The following is a 22,798-nucleotide window of genomic DNA, read 5'->3' on the forward strand; positions in this document are numbered from 1 at the left end:
ATAAAATATGAAATAACCAATCATCATGAGTTTTTGAATCACTCTTCAGTGTCCTCACCCTAAACCAAACAGAAACTGTCAATATATATATGTTCATATATACCAGTTTTTTCTAATCACTTGACACTACATTAATATTTGCATTGCACTATTAATTAATCAAATATCTTCAGTTTCTTATTTAATTTTGACAACTACCAACTACACTACAGAGCAAAAAAACTCAGACATTGCGTTCCAAACAATCTTAGATTAGCTCGCATTTAAGGAGTTCATTAATATCTCGGAAATATTCCACCATAGTTATAGCAGTTAAACCAACTCTCATACGAGCCCTGGTAGTTCATTCATCTGACCATAAACTAGAACTACTTTTGATTCGACAATATTTTATTCATTAACTATGTCAGATTCTTTCGCCCCATGAGCTTTGGCAATATTGTTGATCAATTTCATAATGAGTAAATATCACAGATTATACAATATCAGTTTCGAGAGTTTACAAGTAAATTGTAATTTAGACATACTTTTCACGGATTAAACAATATCATTTTCTTTAATCATAAAAGAAATGATGCTAATACATCTACTGTAATATGCAAACATGATTCTAATTACAGCCCGGAGTACAACAACAAAAAATCTGACAACCCTCAGGCTGCTCTAATAATATCTTATACTATTACAGCTGATTCCTGACTATAAAGTTTAAACCTTCCAACAATTAATGGAGAGAAAAACAAAAATTTGCCATTAGAAATCAATCCCGGTTGGACTGATTAGTCCCGTAAGAAAAACTTAATCCCCAACAAATAATTCTTTGTCGATAACCTAGCTGCAGCAATACCGGCGAGCTTGAATTTTCTCGGTGGCTTTGAGGATGGAGGACTGTTTTCCTCGTGTACTGTGGTATGAAATAAAACCTATTGAAATTATGATTGATCGCGATTGCGAAGGACTTGTTCAGCATTCGTCTTTGATCTTTTCTGCTTTTGAGACACAAATCGAACGCCTTGTTTCCCAAGCTCCAGAAATTTTACTCTACCGTCATCTAGAGTTACAGAGAGTGTTGATGTGCCTTCCACTAGATCGGCAACCACTCCCTTGTGCCTGGATAAGAAAATCGAAAAACCATCCATCATAATGCACATTTATGATTAGCATAATGGAAATTATAATATAATTTTCTACTTGCATCTAAGAGAGATAGCTCAAATAGTCGGTCACGTGGTTCGCTCCCACAAGGTCTAAGGTTTGAGTTCCACTTGGAAATCTACACAACAATTATTATAGTTTCCTGGTCCTCAAATATTATAGTTTTAAAAATCTTTGCATAATGTGATAACATAACAAGGTTTCAGTGCTTTGAAGAGAAGACTCACCATGAATTGTCAGATGGTTGATGAACTTCAACTCGTTTTCCAATTGCATCTTTACCCAACTTTTTTAGAATCCAGTTAGCATCCATGATCTCGTCCATTAAATCCTCTTGATGTGCTTGAGTTGTACCATCGTCATTAAAAGTCATTTTCTCCATGAACGGTGATGGGCGTTTCCTTTTAGACCTTTGGCCCTTTAGAGAGCTTTTCTCCTCCTCTTGATTCGCAGAGTTCTGACTCTCAATACTAGGCTTCTTAAATTTGAACCTCAACAAAGGTTTTGAATCTTTAGGCAAAGAATGTGAGTGGGACACAGGTGTCTGACCAAAATCATCATTGTTCTCTGTGCTAGTATCAGGTCTTCCTTCTGATAACTTTCCTGAATATACCCTCCCACTTTTCGAAGTAGGAGCTTCACTTGCAGGCCCAACCGATGCTGTGGTTTCTTCGATGCTTCTTTTTCCCAGTGAAGTACGTGTTTGCTCTGGAATAGCGATTTCAGATCCATCGGCACTACTGCCTCGGCCAACTTTGGGGTTGTAACTAGAAACCCCAGTCCTAAATTTTCCCAACTTAATAAAATTTCCTTCTCTTCCAAGCTTCAAACCCTTTGATTGGCTAGAAGAATCATTTCTCTCTGTAAAATGCAGAAAACTATGTAACTATTTTACTAATATAGAATAAAAAATAAGTTATAAAAGAAAAAATTAACAACAAATGCTAATGTTCAGCAAGATAAGAAAAAATTATTCCAGTAAAGAAGAGAGAACAAGCCAAATACCATCACCACTGTTAGCAAGGCCATCATGTCTTTCCAATATCGATTTATCATTTGTTTTTCGCCAACTTGTGTCTTCACTGCCTGCTCAAGAACAGAAAGCACATAAGTCATACCAAGATATATATATCATATGATATTAATATATAATATATTTAGAGGGAGAGAGAGAGAGAGAGAGTGAGAGAGAATGTGTGTGAGAGAGAGATGACACACCATTGGAAGTCAGAAACTCTTGTTCTCTTTGGTCGGTTGAAGCATCGGACCTGGGAGAATTGGTTACATTTATCTTCCGTGGACCAAAATTAATGACCAACTTCTTTCCTTTCACAGCCTTTGACTTGCCAGCTTGCTTTCGAGTATCCTCTCCACTATCCAAATCATTAGATTTGTTGTTCTTAATTCGAACAACTCTTGAAGGCCTATTTTCATCATTCACCATTACCTCATTTACAAACTTGTGTTTCAAAACTCCTGGGTGATTGATAGAGCAAATCTCTTCTGTTTGACTAAGACTTCCCGCAACCGGAGAAGAATATGTGTCTTGTATCTCATCTCTATGAGACTGCATGCCATCATTCTTGTCATTACCCAAGCTGTATCCTAAAGATTGGGCATCATTATGTCCTTCAAAACTCATTTCCGGTTCTCTTTTACTGATCACTGATGCCTGGTATCTTTTCTTACTAGACCCTTTACTGTAATATTTTTTCCCATAATCTTTCGCCTTCTTTGGTGACTTATCGACTAACCCCTTCAGAGATAATTTCAAGGAACGTCCATGTTCATTCTTCAATACTACAGGGCCATTTTCTTCGTCATCAGAATATGGAGAAATTGAAAATATATCTTCTTGAGTTGGCAACCCAGCAGCTGCCCTCAAGCTTGCAATGAGACCTCGATCAGCTTTGTCCCTTCTCCTCCAAAGTTCTTTAACAGCATCCTCAAGGTCCTTGACCTAGCATAATATATATAAATATGAATATACCGATCAATAGAAAAGACTTGTTAAAAAAAAACATAATCTACTTTCGGCAAACCTGATAGCACTCTCCTCGGCATGTGGCACATTTATACTGAAGATTTCCATCCACTTGGTACTGCAAATACTTTTCATCACTGCAAAGAAATTATCTCAGAAGTTGGCATACGTAATTTGTCAGAGGCCACAAAATAGAATACGCTCTCTGTAATTGGACTAGTAAAAAAGACACACCCACACAACAACATAATATATATTAATGTCACAGGGGTAAAGAGAATATTTTATTTACAAAAATTCCCAAATACACGAGTCAAGACATCGCATCACAGAAGTTGAAACCATAACAGAAAAAAGGCCAGATATTGACCTGATACCATCACATTGGCAATGAACCCATCGCTGGCAAACATCACAGCAAACCATTGGAGTAGATTCTGAATCCCTATAGACCTATAAAATTTCAACAGCAAAAAAACATACATCTAATCAATCAAAAATTCCATTGTCTTTAATTGATGAATTGTTAATATTCTGGAAAAATTCACGATAAGGCATCTAAACAGATGGAGTACCTTCAAACAAACAGGACAATAATTTCCCTTAACAAACAATCGACCACATGCATCACAGCAAGTGTATCCTAGAAACCACCTGTCAGTTAAGAAAGAAAGAAAAAATGGTGATCCTAACATTAAAGAAGCAAGCAGATTGATTTTCTTTTTTATATAAAATAACAATAAATAAGCTATAATCTAGAAACAACTTTGTGCAGAATATAGAAAATATAATTTTAACAATAACTACTTAATTAACACTCCACACGATTTAGGAGGTGTCTGTAAGCTACTTAGATATTTCAACACCATTTTAAGTGAATAAGCTGTGTATGAGAATAAAGGTTAAAGTATTCAGCTTTAGGCTATGTTTGGTAGAGAGGTAAAAAGGAAATTACATTTCCTTCAAGATAAGTAGGAAGGAAAGAATATTAGTATATTGTAAAATTACTATATTATCTTAAAATTAATAATATAAATTTGCATGTAAAATAATTTAGTAATACTCTCATTTATTTTTATAACTTTTCTCTCTGTTTTTTAGAGAGAGAAAAATTAGTAAGTCCCACTCAATATATTTCCACTCATTTTTCTCTTCCCTCCACTTATCTTTCCTACCAAACAACTTTTTTATTTTCCTTTTCTTTCCTCTCTCTACCAAACATAACCTTACTATGTTGAGAAAAGAAACAAAATAATAAGATGTTTGGTAGGAGAGAAAAGTGAAGGTATGAGAAGAATGGGTAGGAAAATATAGGGGGCCCACCATTTTTTTGTCTCCAAAATGGGGACAAATGGGAGATAAAAGTTTTTTTTAATTAACGAGAGTGATAGTACTAATTTATTTTTACACAATATTTTATTAATTAAGACTTCAAGGGTAATATAGTAATTTTACAATAAATTAATTTTATTTCCTTCCTATAATACCAAATAATTATGGAAAAAAAATATACTTTCCTTTCTATCTATGTATATATTTCCTTCCTTCCTATTCTCTTTCCACCATATTTTCTTAATCATGACCCAAAAAAGTCTAGGTTGTTAGCAGAAACAATTACTGTAGCAAACCAAGAGTAAAGATACCATACAGTTTAGTTAAACAAAACAGATCAAAATGTCTTTCAAGCATTTTCAGAGATCAACAACTAATACCTCACACTTAAGCCATTTCCTGGTACAGAAGAGTTACAGCTGTGACACTTGGTATGTTTTGGACACAAATAAGGTCCAGAAGAAACATTCTGCATCATCCACTAACAAAAATAAGAATACGATTTTAATTTGAAATATAAAAACTCAGCAATAAACAGCCACACGCACCTTGTGGGAAGGATGTTGGCAGTAGCAATGATAAGCACCATCACACCTTTTGCAGAACATAAATTTGTTAGGATCTCCTGTTCTCCGGCACACCTAAAAGGGAAATGTGTCAAAATATTATAGCATATTTGTTACATTTCAGGATTCTTACCTCTATTTGAAATAAATTTACAACACCTAAATTATAGCAACCATTTGCATATTACATCCTTTCATCAGTCAATTTGACAAAGAAAAATTGAGCTAATGATTTCATTTGTAGGAAGAAATAATATCAAGTTTCTAAACTAACAATGGTGAAGTTCTTACAGTCTTACAGAATAAGATGGAACAATAGTGTTACCTCACAAATTCGGCAAGAGGGGCATGTCCATGAACTCCAATGAAAGAGATCTGCTAACAAGTTCTACTAATTAGTATATGTGAAATTCGTAGTCTAAACAAACTAACTCTGGGATCAATGATCTTACCCCTATGTTGAGCCCAACTTTTCAAGCAGTTCCTGTGATACTTCTTGCCACAAGTTTTGCAAGAAAGCATCCTTTTTGCTCTTTCACTTCCTTCATTTTCACCAAAAAAGCATATTCTGCACAATACATTAACATTGGACTGACCCTGTTCTTCTCCTGCAGAACCTCTCAAGACATCCTGTCGGCCAGAAGTAAAATGGCATTCATAAATAACAAATTTAGAATTCTACGAAAAATCATCTTGATTTTCAAGAAAATTACAAAGAAAAAAAAATGCAAAAGTAACTGAACCCACGCACATATTATGTGGACGGTTTGATAAGCTCATATAAAGTCACTCAACAATAGTACCTCTAGTAACAAAAGGTCCATGCGTGAGAACATAACAGCAATAATTAAAGGTTTCTTGCCAAAGACCATGATAAAAATCTATCATTAAAAGTAAGGTCATTTTTCCTACCATTCCAAACCCAGAAATCAGTAAAAACAAATGCATTATAGTCAGCAGAAACCACAATGGCAGTAGACACCCAATATAACAAGTGAGAAAAAAAGTCAACTACTTTAGGAATTTGCAGCAAAGGACACAAATTAGGGTTTAGTTGAAATGTTAATGATGTTTTTCCCAAAAGACCTTAATAACAACATAATATGGTACAGAGTCCGATCTATTCTAAAATTATTCCCAAGAAAAAAGTTCAAGAAAGCAAATTTCTTCTTATGTTCCCAAAATTTCCCAACAAAGCTGCATAATACCCTAGCATTGAACGTAAATTATGTACAAAAACTTCAAATTTTCAGCTCCACTACATCAAACAACTTCCCAAACATCCACCAGAATAACGAAAAAAACAAAATTGAGACGAAATTCAAAGAATCTCACCGCCAAATCACCCGACTCAAAGCGGCGGGCGTAATCTTCCGCAGCAACCATAGCCGCCGCAGCTTTACGCTGCAGCGCGGCTCGCTTAGCCTGAGCCGACGCAGCCGCAGCAGCCTCATCTTCAACGATGTTGACAACCACATCACCTACAATCGACACAACCGGCTGATAAGCCGACGACGGCGGCAGCAACAGAGGCGGAGGTGGCACGACTCTGGGAACCGCGACCTGAACCGTTGCCCCTTTCTCCTCCCGAACCCTAATTCCCCAAGGATCCTTGACAAACTCCTCGACCTTGCGAATCTCATCGAGGAACTCATCCTTCGCCTTACCAGCAGCAAACCCTAGCGAACAGAAGCAAATCCGGCGACTGCAAAATCACAGAGAGAAGAGCGATAGAGAGAGTGAGAATGAGGAGAGGGAAAGAGAGGTTTTTAGAGAGAGAGAGTGAGAATGAGAGTACTAACCATGTAATTGGGCAAGCTACGTGAAATGCCATATTGAGGGAGAAAGAGAGAGATTTTGATTTGAAATTTTTCTTTTTTTTTTGGTGTGTGATTTTAGGGATCTCTCGTAAAAAAATTTAGTTGGAAAATTAAAATTAAAAAAATTAATTATTTAATTAGTTTCTGTGTAAGTAAATATTTATTTAATTAATATTAAGGAAGAAAAAGAAATAAAATAAAATTAATAATAGTTACATGAAGAAGAGAGAGAGAGAGAGAGAGAGAGAGAGAGTTTGTGGTGTTTAGAGAGAGAGAGATAGAGAGTTTGAGAAATAGAGAAGAGAGAAGAATGAGAATGGAGCGGTTTGGTTGGGGGTTTAAGGCTTTGAGAGTCTCGCGTTTGAGACGATGTCGTTTTGTCATGTGTCGTATTTACGACACATCATTTTCCAATATCAATTAAACGACGTGTCGTTTATTTTAGAACCTAAAACGGCGTGTCGTTTTTGAAGCAATTAGAAACGACATGTCATAAATACGCCACATTACAAAACGACATCGTCTGACCCCCAAAGGTTCAAACCCCCGCCCGAAACCAACCGCTCTCTTCGTCGTAGACCATTGTATTGACGACATGTCGTTTTTTTCATTACAATAAACGACAAGTCTTTTTGGTGATTTTTTTTTTTAAAAGGGGATTTTTATTTTGTAAGAAAATAAGTTTAAGTGAGAAGTTACTATATGAAATTCATATATATATATATATATATTTTATTCGTATGATAGTACAGAGTGAGTTTTTTGGTCTTTAAAAAACTAGTGTTTCTCAAAATAATCTGTATAGCAGGATCTAAAATCACAATTTTTTTTTTGGTCTAAATAAAATAATGAAAAAAATTATTTTTTTTCCCAGACATGTTCTCTTCTTAAACAGATTTTTAGGATAAATCATCACTAAATTATAAGCTTTTCTAACCATTAAAACAGATAAAAAAAAAAAACTTAAACACTATATAGCTCTGAGGTCTTACAAAGAACAGTTTGTGTAATCTCAACATGGATGATCAAAACTACAAACTATGCTTAATATAATAACTCAAGAAATTCATCTACAAATATCAGTTTAAAGATTTGTAGCTTCTGGTTTAGAATATGCACCAGTAAAAAAATGTTATGATTTGTAATAAGAGGAATGAAATTGGTCATAAAAAGTTCTTAAGGCAAACAAACACTTTCTATAGCTTTAACACTACTAGACTTGATTTTACACTATATTTACCTCTAACTCTTTTCTCCTCTAAGTTAAACTCATTTCTTAGTTACAAGTGTTATGTATGATACTATGATGCCTAAACCTCTAAACTACCTTTGCCTAGTTTCATAATCAAAAAAATTACATGATGGAGAAGTCATCATCAAGACCATCTAATTCCCCTCTTATGTTATGTTGTTGGATGATTAGAACTGAAGTTGTAGCTGAGAAATCAGACCCCGAAAGAACATCTCCAATGGGGCCTAATTCGGGGCATTGTTGCCAATCATTCATCCCAAATGTCAACACAGAGTTCACTCTTCCACCTCTCCCCACAATGATGAGTGAGTACTGCCCTTCGAATGATCTCAAAGTTGAGTATGTCTCGGCTGAATTCGCGAGATGTTTCTCCATGTACGCAACATGACCGCCCCCAACACACCTTTCGTAGAAGTCAGCAAAGCACTCATCATCGAGTTTGGTTTCTTCTTGCTGCTCATCAATGTTGATTCTGTAGTTTCCGGTTCTTCTCATTGAGTTTTCTGAATTGGCGTCGACTAAGAATCTTATCACTGTGAGTTTCACTCCTGGATGGCGCGCTACTCGGCTAGCATAGGCCAATGCCTCCCTATCATCTTTCCCTCCAATGAAGATGACAGCCACATTGAGAGTCACATAAGGTTTTGACATTTTTTCATGTAATCCGAAACCTCTGTCAACTAGAATCCCCACTGAGCATGATGCACTCCTCAGCACCTGATAAAAAGGATTTAAAGAACATAACTTCATTTGAGAACCTTTCTTCCATAATATGGCCTATTCTTGAGATTAAATTTGTCTTTTTAAAGAGAGAGAGGGAAGTAAGAAAAGGAAAATGTTATGGTTTGTCTGATCTAAATCAGCTGGTGGAACATGGAGCAGTGGTTTCTAGACACTTAATATACAAGAACATTACTTCTGGGCAAAATAATAATCATTCATAAAAATGTATGTTGATGCTTGTTTGGTCATTCTGAGCTGTGATTTAGGTTACTCTATAGAAAATTTTTGACTTTACTAGCATTAACATAACTTTATTTGAGACACTTTATGACAAGTTATCATATCAGTTACTTGCCAATAACATATTAAGGCCTATTCCTATGATGAAAGTTGTCCTTTTTTGGGTTGGAAAGAATAGAATAAAGTAGCTAATGAGCAGAACAAGCTGTATAACTTGTCATTAATAAGAGTGTGATCAGTCTAAAAATAAATTGTCTGATCTAAATCAGCTGGTGGAACATGGAGCATTGGTTTCTAGACACTGAATATACAAGAACATTACTTCTGGGCAAAATAACAATAAAGTAGCTCACAAGTGAAACAAGCTATAGAACTTGTCATAATCATTCATAAAAATGTATGTTGATGCTTGTGTGGTCATTCTAAGTTGTGATTTAGGTTAATCTATAGAAAGCTTTTTAACTTTACTAGCATTAGCATAACTTTATTTGAGACACTTTATGACAAGTTATCATATCAGTTACTTGCCAATAACATATCAAGGCCTATTCCTATGATGAAAGTTGTCCTTTTTTGGGTTGGAAAGATTGTATAACTTGTCATTAATAAGAGTGTAAGCAGATGCTTGTGTGATCAGTCTAAAAGAAAATTTACCTTGCGATTCACATATCGAAAACCAGAATTGCCACCATCTAGTGTTCCATCAGCGCGCAAAGTCTTATGAAATGGCAATATGATGAGAGCAACCATTAAGTCCTCTGCCAAAATGCAGACATCTTGGGGCAAACCACTGAATGTAGAGAGTGCAAGCATTCGTCTAAGCGTGATACCATCGCCATTTTCGTTGACATAAGCCTCAACCGCTGCAGTGACTTGATTTCTCTTCTCAACCACTCCTGCATCAGTCACAGTCACTGTGTCTGGTCCATCACCTTTCACTAATGTGGCTGATATTTCATTTGTGAGCTCAATCATGTCTGTGACATACACCACAATTCCAGGATCAGCCGCGCCCCGAGATATCTCCATGAAGTTTATGGTACTAGGCACATTTTGAGGCCCATGAAGGCACAACAAGATTCTCAATTCGTTTGAAGGATCGAGCAATTGAAGCGCCATTCGGTGAGTTGGTGCGCGCTTTCTGGCGCGTTTGATGATTTGCGCCACTACTGATGGTGCATGGACTACTGTGAAAAAGACTGCTATTATCATTACTATTGTGGTTGTGGTAGATGTTGTTCCAGCCTGCATTTTACCAAGAACAAATTTCAGTGTCATGTAAAGTAAACATTTTTTTAATGTCATTTTGTAAAATGACTTTTTGATGATTCATTGACAGAAGACTATTTTGTAAATAATTATCAAAATAATGTTGTTTTACAAAGTGATATTAAAAAAGGTAGTGATGTAAACAGGGTGGGGTGGGGTCAGGGAAGGCTCCCCCATCCCCGTCCCATCTCGGGGTTAGGGCCACATTAGATACCCGTTTAATAAAAATGTTTAATTTTTTTTCTAAAATTGAAAAAATAAATTAAAATAATTAAAAAAAACAATGAATTATATCATTAATAAATATATTTTTTTATATAAATTATTATATTATATATTTTTAATAATCTTTATATTAAAAATATAAATTACAATAAAAACGGGGCAGGTTCGGGACAGGGGTCATGTTCCCTGCCCCCGCTCCATTAGAGACAGGTCCCCACGAGGACCCTACCCGCGGGTTAAATTGACATCCCTAAAAAAAGGTTTATTTTGCCAAACAAATCTATGTAAAAAATTGAGAATGAAACCATGGCAATACTAGTTGGTGAGCCAAAATAGATTAGACATTGTTACCAAAACAAAAGGAGAAAAAGATTTAGAGACTAACTGTTTTTGCAGCAATAGCCAAGTAAATGTGGAAATGGCCTTTAGTGGTCAAAAGCAAGCCAAGTGCAACAGACTCAGGCCAGTTGAATCCCAACATAGCACCAGAGATGATTGTTCCTGAAACTTTCCCAATAGTAGCTATACCAAAGAGCACAAACAACCTTGCCCAAGTCATCAAATGACCAGCTTCAAAATCCCCCAACTTAGCCTCAAACCCCATCCAAAAGAAAAAAATTGGGTAAAAAATAGTAGTCAACAAGTAATTAATCTTGCTAACCACCCACTTGGACACCCTCCCTTCTCTTGGCAAAAATATTCCAGCCATGAAAGCACTCAGAATAGGACTATATCCATACACAGGAGAGCAACAACATATCAAGGTCATGAAAGCAACAGAGAGCACCAAATGTGACCCTTTCAAAGGCTTACCTTCTGGATTTTCATTGTTGACCCAATTCATGAAAATTGGTGACAAAGTGGCTGCAACAATTGTCTGAAACAACAATGCAAAACCCATCTGTATAGCGGTTTTAAGTTGCGAAAATGTAGCAGGACTTAGCTCATCATCATCGTCTTTATGAACTGGGTAAATGATGTAGCCAAGGGAGATAACAAGAGTGGTTATGAAATCTGAGTGCATTCCAGCACCAATGACAAGCCTTCCTATGTCTGATTTGCCTATTTTGAGGCTCGTTATGAGGCGTGTCAGGACAGGCGAGGCCGTGCTCGAGAGGGCGGTGGAGAGGGAGAGTGTGAAGGCTACCTCAAACTGGCCTGTGTAATGCATGAATGGGATTACAGCACATGATAGGATGAAGGTTGAGAACAATCCTGCATAGGCTACTTTGGCATCTTTTGTTGGTGCTCTGAAGAGTGCATAGGGGTCCATTTCTATACCCAATACAAGCATGTAGCAGATCATTCCAAAATCTATTATGAATCTTAGTGTTTTTGCTGTTGAGTAGTTTATTGCTCTATGTACAAACCCCAAGTTTCCAATTAGCAAACCAACCTGTGTTACCATAAGAATAATGCAGAGATATTAATCACACAAGATAAGATTAATCATGACAAATTCAATTTTGATTTAAGATTTTTTATTTTTAGCCTAAATCATTCTAGAACTGAAAATGACAAAATAAAATCCCAAATGGAAATTTTCCTCAATAAATGAGTCAAATTTGATCCAAATGAAATCCACAGCATAATGAAATTTAGCTAAACATAAAGAATATAAAGAGTAATACATGTATGTCGGAAATACTACTTTGTTTATACTTTTTTGGACCCAGTTTTTTCCCATTACCTGTTTGGACTTTGTGTTTTGACAAATTACTTTTTGGACCTTATGTTTTGTAAAATAGTTAAAATAGAACCTAAACTCAATTTTGATGAAGAAAAAATTGAATATAACAACACAGTTTTTAAGTAGAATGATTTTATTTTTGTTCTGAATTGTTAGTTTGGTAAATTATTTGTGATTTTAGTTGAGAAAACATTGACCAAAATCGGGATTAGGGTTCTATTTTAACCATTTTACAAAACACAGGGTCTAAAAAGTAATTTATCAAAACATAGGAACCAAACAGGTAATAGGAAAAAACACAGCATCCAAAAAGTTACAAACCCTAAAATAAAATAAACGTCTATATTTCGCCGAAAGCTTTCGTTTTCAATCCTAAATATCTATATTTTCCATCTAAAAATGAGAAAAGGAGAAGTTGATACCCTAATGCATGTGTTTTAGCCAAAAACCATAATAGCATATATATATATATATAACGAGATTTAGTTTAATAAATGATATTAAGAAGAGAAAAGAAAAGAAAAGAAAGATACAAAAGTGTCAGAGGTGATCCTGGGCTGTGAAAGTGGCTTCAAAATGAAGTGAACAGCATTACAAAGACCAGCAACGATGAAGAAACCCAAGACATTAATGGCCACTTTGGTGAAGAGCTCAGTGAGTCTCCCTCTGCATTCGCTATCTCCAAATGTGAAGTTTCCAAAGTTATTAATGCTGCTGCTGTTCATATGAGCAGACGCCATTATATATATTATATATATATTCTTCTTCTTCTTCTTCTTACACATTCAATATAATAAGATCATCAATCGAAAACTTTCTTTTCTTTTCTTTTCTTTTCTTTTCTTTTCGTTTTGATGAGATAGAGTAATATGATGAAAATAATTAAGTTTGACCTGTTCTTAATTGAAATTGGGTTCTTCTTCTTCTTCGTCTTCTCTGGCTGTGAATGTTTGCGTTGTTTGAGGAGAAAACGTAGGAGTGGAGTGGTCACAGGTCAAGGAGCTTTCTCTTTCTCATGCACACACACGTAATAATAATAATAATAATAATTGTTATATATGCACATATGGCATATTGGTAATAACTAGAATTATCATCATTTAAAAACTCTTTTAAAGTTTTTTTTATATACATTTTTAGATCGTGTTTTGGCTGATTACATATTTGTACTCTGTGTTTTGAAAAATTATTTTTTGGACTCTGTTTTTATAAAATGGTTCAAATATACTTCTAAATCTGATTTTGATGAATAAAAAATTAAATATAACAACACAGTTCTTATGCAAAATAATTGTATTTTTGTTCTGAAATGTTAGTTTGATGAATTATTTGTGATTTTAGTTCAAAAAACTTTGATCAAAATCGGATTTATGGGTCTTTTTGAATTATTTTAAAAAATACATAGTCCAAAAAATAATTTATCAAAACACAGAGTTTAAACATTAATGAGCCAAAACACAGAGTCTAAAAAAGCATAATCTATTTTTTTGTATATATAATATATTTTGTCTTGTTTTATGGGAAGTTTTCATTGAGTTTGTATATTTATTTGTGAATAAAAATTAATTTGAAAAAGAAAATAGGTCAAATGTATTGGGTTCTCATTTATATATGCTGAGCATAATGTTTTTGTAATAATATCAATTTTATTTGGTCCATTTTTTAGTTAAATATAAGAATTAACTTTATTTTTATTATAAAACTCTATTCTTAATACATAACAAAATTAACTCTATGTTTGATTTTATTAATAATAATAATAATAATGCATGGCATGTTAGTAACTAAAATTATCACTATAATATAAATATCTTTCAAACGTTTTTATTTTCTAATTATTATTATTTGTCTTATTTCATGGTAGCATTCATTGAGTTTGTATATTTGTTTTTTTATTAAAAAATGGCTAAATAAAGAAATTTTATAAAACTTACATTTTGTTATAATAAATTAAACAATGACATTTTTTCAAAAAAAAAAAAACTATTTTATATCTTGTTTTTTAACTATATAAAAAATTCAAACTCTGTTTTATAAAAAAATTAATAATTTTGTTGTATTAGACAAAACAAAATTAATTTAATATGATTATTTTATTATTGTCTAATATAATAATTAACAATTATTATAAGGTGAAAACTTAAAAACTAAGGTAAATTAATTATATGTAAATATTTTTCAGACAAAAATCAAGCCTAGAATATTGCTAATTTTTTTTAATTTTGTTTTAAGAAAATTAACTATTATTATAATTTTTTGAAACATTGATTAATTTTGTAAAAATTCCACGTAGCTACGCAGAGGCGAAACCTATATAAGAGCTCAAAAGTTTCCGTTTTCGTTTCCAATTCAGTCCCCAAAAACGAAATCTTTAGGGTTTTTGCTCGCCATATTCTCCGTTAAGAACCAGGTTCGCCAACTTTTGTTGATTTCTATGGTTTTATGAATCTTCGAGAATTGCATAATTTCATTTCATTGTTTGTTATTTGTTTGGATTGAGTTTTCTTTTCTAGGTTTACGAAAATTATAGGATTTTTGGGTGTGCGCCTGTATTAATTCATGCAATAATTTTGATTATGGAAGCTTCGAAGCGTAATGGTGAGAGAAAAGAGTCGGAGGATCGAGACAGAGACAAGAAAAGGGGTAGGGAGAAACGAGACAAAGCAAATGAGAAAGAAAGAGAAAGGAGAAGTAGTGAACGGGGCACTGGTAAGCACGGTCCGCGCGGAGAGAGTCTCGGAAAGAGGAGAAGTACTGGTGAGGATGAACAGCGAAAGGTGGGGGAAGAAGTGGAGAAGCGGAGGAAGAGGGTTCGGGAGTGGCAAGAATTTAGGAGAAAGAATGAAGAAGCTGGCAGAGAGAAGCTTGGGGAGGAAAATGCCAGGAAGGTTTGGACTCTTGAAGATGAAGAATCTGATGTTGAAATTGACCAAATTAGTAATGAAGTTAGGGATGAAATGATAATAGATTCTGAGAATAGTTCAGTTCCACCTGTTTTGCAGAATGGGGTTGATGGGGCTTCTGGAGATGAGGAGATTGATCCATTAGATGCTTATATAAATTCTATGGTTCTGCCTGAAGTTGAAAAACTGAATAATGCTTTACACTGTTCGATTGTCGATGATAAGAGCATAGACTTGAAGAGTAAGGATAAAAAGATTGATGAAAGTAGTGGGGAGAAGTGGAAGAAAGGTTCAAATAAATCTTTGGGTAGAATAATTCCTGGGGAGGATTCTGATTCGGATTATGGGGACCTTGACAATGATAGGGCAATGATAGAGGATGAAGATGATGTTGAGTTCATGAAAAGAGTAAAGAAGACGAAAGCTGATAAGCTCTCTATTGTTGATCATTCCAAAATTGAGTATAAGCCATTTAGGAAGAATATCTATATTGAAGTGAAAGAAATCTCGAGAATGACTTCAAAAGAGGTTTCTGCATACCGTGAAGAGTTGGAATTGACGACGCGTGGTAAGCTTGTGCCGAAGCCAGTTAAGACTTGGCACCAGATGGGACTTACAAGTAAAATATTGGAGACAATAAAAAAACTTAAATATGAAAAGCCAATGCCAATTCAAGTTCAGGCACTGCCTACAATTATGAGTGGCCGAGATTGCATTGGCATTGCAAAAACTGGCTCAGGCAAAACACTGGCATTTGTGCTTCCAATGCTGAGGCATATTAAGGATCAGCCGCCTGTGGTTGCAGGAGATGGGCCCATCGGGCTTATCATGGCACCTACAAGGGAGCTTGTCCAACAGATTCATAGTGATATAAAAATGTTCTCCAAGGTTCTAGGCCTTAGGTGTGTGCCTGTATATGGAGGCTCTGGTGTTGCCCAACAGATTAGTAAATTGAAGAGGGGTGCTGAAATTGTTGTTTGTACACCTGGTAGAATGATTGACATGCTTTGCACAAGCAATGGGAAAATTACAAATCTCCGTAGAGTCACTTATTTGGTCTTGGATGAAGCTGATCGGATGTTTGACATGGGTTTTGAACCTCAAATTAGTTTAATTATTCGGAACATTCGTCCAGATAGACAAACTGTACTTTTTTCTGCTACTTTCCCTCATCAAGTGGAAACCTTAGCTCGTACCTTGCTACACAAACCTGTGGAAATACAGGTGGGTGGAAGGAGTGTTGTTAATAAGGACATCGTGCAGCTTGTTGAAGTGAGGCCTGAAAACGAAAGATTTTTTAGATTATTAGAATTACTTGGTGAATGGTATGAGAAAGGGAAAATTCTAATTTTTGTTCATTCCCAGGAAAAGTGTGATGCTTTGTTCAGGAATCTACTAAAACATAGTTATCCTTGCCTATCTCTTCACGGTGCCAAGGACCAAGCTGATCGTGAGTCTACCATTTCCGACTTCAAAAGAAATGTTTGCAATTTGTTGATTGCAACTAGTGTTGCTGCTAGAGGATTAGATGTCAAGGAGCTTGAACTGGTGATTAACTTTCATGTGCCGGATCACTATGAGGACTACGTTCACCGTGTTGGCCGAACAGGTCGAGCTGGCTGTAAAGGTTGTGCCATAACGTTTATATCTGAGGAAGATTCCAGATATGCTCCTTATATCGTAAAAGCACTTGAACTCTCTGACCAAACGGTTCCTGGTGACCTAAAAGCACTAGCTGATAGTTTCTTGCAAAAAGTGAATCAAGGACTGCAACAGCCACATGGAAGTGGTTATGTGAGAATTGGAAATGGGTTTAAGTTTAATAAAGAAGAAGATGAAATGAGGATAGCGGCGAAAAAAGCACAGGCGAAAGAGCATGGTTCTGAAGTCATGTCTGATTCAGAAGATGAAGATGTCTCCGAGGCAGAATTTGCTATAGATGGCTCCGCTTCTCCCTCCAAAAGTGGAACAGCAGCATTGGTGCCTGAAACTAAGCTGCCTGTATCAGTGAACTTGCAGCATATCCTGGAGAAAATTCAAGCTGATGCAGGGCCTAAACACTACAAAGCAGAGCTGGAGATAAATGATTTTCCTCAGAATGCTCGTTGGAAGGTCACGCATAAGGTAACGTTGGGAACTATAACTGAGTGGACTGGAGCTGCCATTACTACTAGGGGGAAGCACTTCCCACCGGGTCAAGTTGCAGGACCAGGAGAACGCAAACTTTACTTGTTCATTGAAGGGCCTACAGAACAGTCTGTGAAGAGAGCTAAAGCTGAAATCAAACGTGTTCTGGAAGACATAACAAGCCAGGCTGTTTTATCACTTCCCGTTGGGACCCATCCAGTTTTCTAATTTGTATGATCTCAACTCAATCTCAATTTTTAATACCTTAATATCATATTTGCTATACATGAATTGTGGATTTGTTATTTGATAGAGTTGTCTACTTATAATTTCTCTGTTTCTTCTTCCCAGCTCCAGGTTTTGAAACTTTAAGATCAAACTGTTGATTCAGGTCCAAAGTTCAGATGAATAAGGTAAGGAATTGAAAAGAGTAATAATAGTGAAAGGATAGGTTTTTCTGCATCCATGGACTGTATAAAGGTGACTGCCTAAGATTAGTGGTGTTGGGTAGTTTTTGCTTTGACTTCTGGTCAAGGCTTCTTTAATAATGTGTTTATCCCTTTTGTTGGCTAATGTTCTTCTTGTTTTTCTCTCAGGAATCCTATTGTGCTCGGTGACTATTTTGGATTTTGTGATAGTTGTAGTGTATATATATATATATTAATGTGTCTACTAACTGTTTTCTTTTGCTTGTTGCAAGAATATATTGATACAATTTGTTTATTGATTTGTTTCTTTGTCTTGAAATTTGCAGGATCAAACTCCTGCCTGATTCCATTTCAGATTGAGCTGTGTGAAGAGAGAGACTTTTAATGAATTGGTTGATTCATTATGTGGGAATCTATAAAAGCATGTTGATCATTTTATTATATGCTTAAATTTTAATAAAAGTACATACATTAAGCACATTAAAAAAGTTTATCTTAAGTAGAGTGACTTATAGTCATGGTCTTATGTGTTGATATAAGATTGACTATTATTATTATTATTTATGTAAGTGACTTTATCACAATAAAGAGAGAGAAATGGAGATTATCCATCCAAATGTGTGGCATACTAAAATGCGATCAATACAAGAAAAAGACAATAAAACATTAAAAAAGTAAACATATTTAAGATTTGAGTCCACAAAGAGTATCAAATAAACTGAATAAGTTCAATAAATGAGCATTGCCAATAAATTTAAAATATAAAATATTCAAATAATGTCCACGTGTCAGTTATAAAAATTTTAAAAGATCAAATATTTGTCTATATGTCATTCATGCAAAAACATATTTTTATAATATAAAATATTTAGATAATATACACGTGAAAAATGCACATATATATATACATATAATAGCTTAAGCACTTTCCTTTCGTCATCTTCGCACTCCTTTCCCCTGATTAGGATATAGACAATAAAGAATTGAAAAGAAGCAAAACAACCAAACCAAATGGATAGCCACTCCCACTGCCAAGCCAAGGTGACCAAAATCTCATTCAACATTTCCCACTTTTTTGTTTTTTGTTTTGTTTTTTGTTCTGTTTTCTTTCCATTTTCGCAGACCCACTTAGTACTTCTTTGTTTATCGTCATGCAAGGGTACGATTCTTACAATGTTGTTGTTTTAGTCTCATGACTTTTCAACTCCATGTTTTTCTTTTTAAAAAGGTCATTTTTTTTAATAAGAACCAAAAGGGTTTTGTTTTTCACAGCTATTATATATGTACCTGTGAAGGAATTGATTCTGTTCTTTGGATTAAAACACTGAAAACCAAATACCCATTTCTTGTATTAAACTTCTATATAATCCATCACATTTTGCTACGTTTTCCCCCTGAAAAATATGACCTTTACCTGTGTTTTAGGGTAGTAACAGAAGTGTTTGCTTGTACATGTTTTTGGGTAACAAGGTTTAAAGTTGTCTTGCCATGACTAATGAGTGACCAAGTTAATCAAGATAAAGACATACACAAAAAAGTTTCTTTTTTTAATCAGCTTACTTTTGTTTTTGGTGTTCATCAGGGCTGTAATACACCTTTCCTTTGCCCTTTTTATATATCTTTTATAAGTTAATATAATTTCTATTCTGTATGTTATAATTTAATGTATAATGTAAGATCTATGAGAGCAAGTGCTTACTGTATGCCTTGAAACAAGTTCTAGCTAGTAATAAACTCTTAGTTATAATAAAACTGAGATTGAAAACTATAACTAGCATTTCCTCCTGCCCTTTTTGTTTTTGGGCTTGATTAAAATTGTTATTGGAGTCAATACTCAATATTAGCTTAAGCATTATTCACTTTAAAGTTTGCTTGTTTTTGAGCCATATTTGGATTTTGTCCTTTCAGTAATGCTATGTTCTGTATACTGAAACTTAAACTTTAAGGGTATTTACGCTATAGAAGTATAATAATTTCCATTGAATGAAGATCAATGAGAAAACATATTCTACTTAGATTCAATATACCAGTTTCTACAGGCCTCACTTGGTCTCTTTTGATTGTAACTATTCATTACTTTAATATAATTGTAACAGTATCTCTTCCTTTCTCTTTTTCAGGAAAAAGTTTGTGAAATTTGCGGTGGCAAGAATCCTCGTTCTGAATTTTTACTTGTAACTTGTTCTGTATGCAACACAACTTGTGAACATGTGTAAGATTCTCTCTTTTTATCTCTGTTGCTGTTATTGTTGTCCTCTTTGTTTTTGATTATAATACATGTTAACATAAATGTTTCTATTGACAACAATGTATGGAAAGAACTACATTGATGATAATTATAAATGATTTTTTCATCTTTCTGTTTTCAGTTATTGCATGGGAAGAAAAGTAAAGCATGAGGTCCCTCAAGATTGGGTTTGCGAATCATGCCTAACTGGCAGTGACTCGATTTCGATGGAATCTGAGGAGAGAGTTGCCCTTGAATCATTCCAAGAAGATGAAGCTGTCACAAGAGCAATTAGAAATGAGCAGTTCTCAGGGACCACAGTAGCAAGACTATCCACCTTCAACGAATCGAAAGGTCAGAAATCCTTATTAACTTAACATTGCACCGCTAATTTATCTCAAATGCCAACTAACTCTAAAAATAATAGGGAGAGAGAGAGAGAGAGATGTGCCATAGCAAATGATGTAGCTTTATCTTCTTAGACTAGGAAATTATTATAGTGATAATTTTATAATATGTCGAAGTATTGATTATTATAATTTTTATGTTTAGTATAAATATAATTTTAATATCATTAATTTGACAGATATGGCTCACGTTATTGCTCGATCTCACGGGGGTGATGGTGGAGGATGCGATCCTCCACGTGGACCGTCAGATATCTCAACTGATTGTTAACGAGGTAATACATTACATATTGATACACTCCTTAAATTTCAACCGTTAATACATATTAATTTTAAAATACTAAATTTGGATACAATAGCGCCTCCAAACAAACGTGGACGCCACAAAGGATTGAACACGCGGGAAAAAAAGGAAGAGTTGGGGCGTCCTCTCCCTCTCGAGTGGGATGTGCGAAGGAGAACATATAAAGAGATCGGAGATTACAGCTCAAATTTCTCAAGAGAGCTGGGATTACTTGTTCGACAGTACACAGATCCAAACTGTCCTCAATGGTCAAAAGTATCAAATGCCTCGAAACAAAGAATACTTGCACATCTGGAGGTAAGTAATTTTTGTATTTATGTTAATTCTATTTAATTATGTATCATATTTACTAATAAATGTTTGTAATTTAGGATGATTTGTTTGATATCGGGCGTACCAGATATGGACAAGAGCACATGCCTGGGATCTTGAGAGGCATTGATACATCATGTGCTAAAAAATATTCTGATTGGAAGTACGATATTAAAGAACATCTAACGATTAATGGGCCAGAAAATCGTTATGGTGGTTGCACAGATACGCAGTGGCAAAAAGCCATTGAATTTTTCCAACGCCCAGAAATTATGGTATTAATTTCTTACTAAACTTAACTCTCTTAATTAAATATATTACTAACAGAAACTTTTTGCAGAAACGTTCCGGGGTCAATAAGGAAAATAGGAAGAAACTAAAAGAGCTTAGCTACGGAGGTTCTCAGTCAATCCCAGCGCTGCGCTATAAAAAAGTTAGTTAATGAATTCTTTTTAAGTTTGTTTTTCTTATTTACGTTTAATTATTATTTTTATAAAAATATATGTACGTGACAGCGCAATTTAGAGACTGGACAACTTGAGCCGATCCCGGATAGCTGGATGGATACTCACCATAAATCAGGCACAGGGTGGGTGACAGAAACAGCCAAAAAAACTTGGGTACGTTAAGTTTTTTTAGACATTTTTCAAATTTTTAATTGTTTGTTTACAATACATAATTACATTATATATTGTATCATAGGAGGAATTGCGTGCATATCACAACACACAGCAGACACAGGCAACTGATACTAAGAGTTTCGCACCACTTTCGAGTGCGCCTAAAGATGACGACTTATCTTTGGTACAAACTATCTTCGGAAAACGACGTGGCCACCAGAAAGGATATGGACGTATCCTTAACATAAGGGACCAAACTCCATTTACTATTGATCATCTACAAACTAGAGATGAAGAGATGATTGAGATGAGAAAGCGTATTCGACAATTAGAGGAGCACATCCAGACTCATTGTATCACCCTGAGATCTCAATGTGCCCCACCACCACCTGATGATCCCGATGTTGGAGCACCGAGTCAGTAGGGCTTATGTATAAGTTTTATTATTATAGACTATTACATTTTCATGTTTAGGACAACTCTTTATTTTGATTGAGCAAACGTACTCTTATGTTTTTATTTATATGTTTAATATAAGTGTTTTAATTTTATTCAATTGTTTTATATTTAATTCAAATTAAATCAATAAATAAATATAAGTGAATAAACATTGCACATATAAAAAAAATCTCGGCTTAGTCTATACCATTGCACATATAAAACATTGCACATCTTCATTGACGCCTTCAATGCCTATTGCCAAAGATATCTCAGGAGAGCCCTCAACCATCTCCTCCTTTTCCAGGTAAGCAATACACTTCAACAACTCAGCCTGCCTTATATGGTTTGGTAGATGGGCAAAGTCCGCTTTGGGTTTGCTTTTCCAAAACATATAGAAGCACTGAAACGCTGCTCCCTCGTACTTCTCTAGGATGCGGGCGTTTGTCTCCTCGAGCCCGGCGAACTTAGCCTCAGCTGCTCGTAATTCCTCAGCATGCTTGGCATCAACCACCTTGTGCTGCTCGGTGAGCCTTTCTTCGACCGCCTTGATCTCTTCAGCGTGCGCAGCTGTCTCCTCCAAACGACGCCAACCGGTACTCGTGGCCAGAATCCCCTGCGAATAGAGAAGGGGAGATGAGAATCTATGGCCAACGATCAGAAGAAGTGGAAACGTTGTGGTAACATTGCTCGTGTATAAGAGTTAAGCTTTTATACAGCAAGCAGCATTCTAACGTAAACACTAGGAAACATACGAACATTTTGGAAAAAAGGAG

At 35.1% G+C, this 22,798-nt stretch overlaps 5 protein-coding genes across 5 annotated transcripts; 3 read left to right on the top strand and 2 right to left on the bottom strand.

The window, feature by feature from the left end:
• Nucleotides 1-537: 537 nt before the first annotated feature.
• Nucleotides 538-7,113, bottom strand: LOC133829659 (uncharacterized). The gene is made up of 13 exons (XM_062259405.1): nucleotides 6,840-7,113; nucleotides 6,373-6,742; nucleotides 5,490-5,667; nucleotides 5,363-5,412; nucleotides 5,020-5,112; nucleotides 4,852-4,940; nucleotides 3,715-3,793; nucleotides 3,510-3,592; nucleotides 3,198-3,276; nucleotides 2,374-3,115; nucleotides 2,161-2,241; nucleotides 1,383-2,016; nucleotides 538-1,110 (listed from the first exon to the last, which is right to left on the bottom strand). The coding sequence occupies exons 1-13, from the start codon at nucleotides 6,869-6,871 to the stop codon at nucleotides 933-935; spliced, it is 2,688 nt and encodes an 895-aa protein (XP_062115389.1). The 5' UTR covers nucleotides 6,872-7,113; the 3' UTR covers nucleotides 538-932.
• Nucleotides 7,114-8,211: 1,098 nt separating this feature from the next.
• LOC133830503 (cation/H(+) antiporter 28) lies at nucleotides 8,212-12,996 on the bottom strand. The gene is made up of 4 exons (XM_062260490.1): nucleotides 12,790-12,996; nucleotides 10,952-11,962; nucleotides 9,727-10,317; nucleotides 8,212-8,826 (listed from the first exon to the last, which is right to left on the bottom strand). Exons 1-4 carry the CDS (start codon nucleotides 12,994-12,996, stop codon nucleotides 8,212-8,214), a joined length of 2,424 nt encoding a protein of 807 aa, XP_062116474.1.
• Nucleotides 12,997-14,619: 1,623 nt separating this feature from the next.
• On the top strand, nucleotides 14,620-18,535 carry LOC133829660 (DEAD-box ATP-dependent RNA helicase 42-like). Its single transcript, XM_062259406.1, has 2 exons — nucleotides 14,620-17,517; nucleotides 17,638-18,535. Exon 1 carries the CDS (start codon nucleotides 14,833-14,835, stop codon nucleotides 17,512-17,514), a length of 2,682 nt encoding a protein of 893 aa, XP_062115390.1. The 5' UTR covers nucleotides 14,620-14,832; the 3' UTR covers nucleotides 17,515-17,517; nucleotides 17,638-18,535.
• A 1,172-nt stretch (nucleotides 18,536-19,707) lies between these two features.
• On the top strand, nucleotides 19,708-20,619 carry LOC133830504 (PHD finger-containing protein 5-like). Its single transcript, XM_062260491.1, has 4 exons — nucleotides 19,708-19,776; nucleotides 19,835-19,926; nucleotides 20,084-20,295; nucleotides 20,528-20,619. The coding sequence occupies exons 1-4, from the start codon at nucleotides 19,708-19,710 to the stop codon at nucleotides 20,617-20,619; spliced, it is 465 nt and encodes a 154-aa protein (XP_062116475.1).
• Nucleotides 20,620-21,485: 866 nt separating this feature from the next.
• Nucleotides 21,486-22,008, top strand: LOC133830507 (uncharacterized). The gene is made up of 2 exons (XM_062260494.1): nucleotides 21,486-21,584; nucleotides 21,667-22,008. The coding sequence occupies exons 1-2, from the start codon at nucleotides 21,525-21,527 to the stop codon at nucleotides 22,006-22,008; spliced, it is 402 nt and encodes a 133-aa protein (XP_062116478.1). The 5' UTR covers nucleotides 21,486-21,524.
• The last annotated feature ends 790 nt before the right edge of the window (nucleotides 22,009-22,798 follow it).

The sequence above is a fragment of the Humulus lupulus genome, chromosome 4, assembly GCF_963169125.1.
Source record: "Humulus lupulus chromosome 4, drHumLupu1.1, whole genome shotgun sequence".
NCBI lineage: Eukaryota > Viridiplantae > Streptophyta > Magnoliopsida > Rosales > Cannabaceae > Humulus > Humulus lupulus.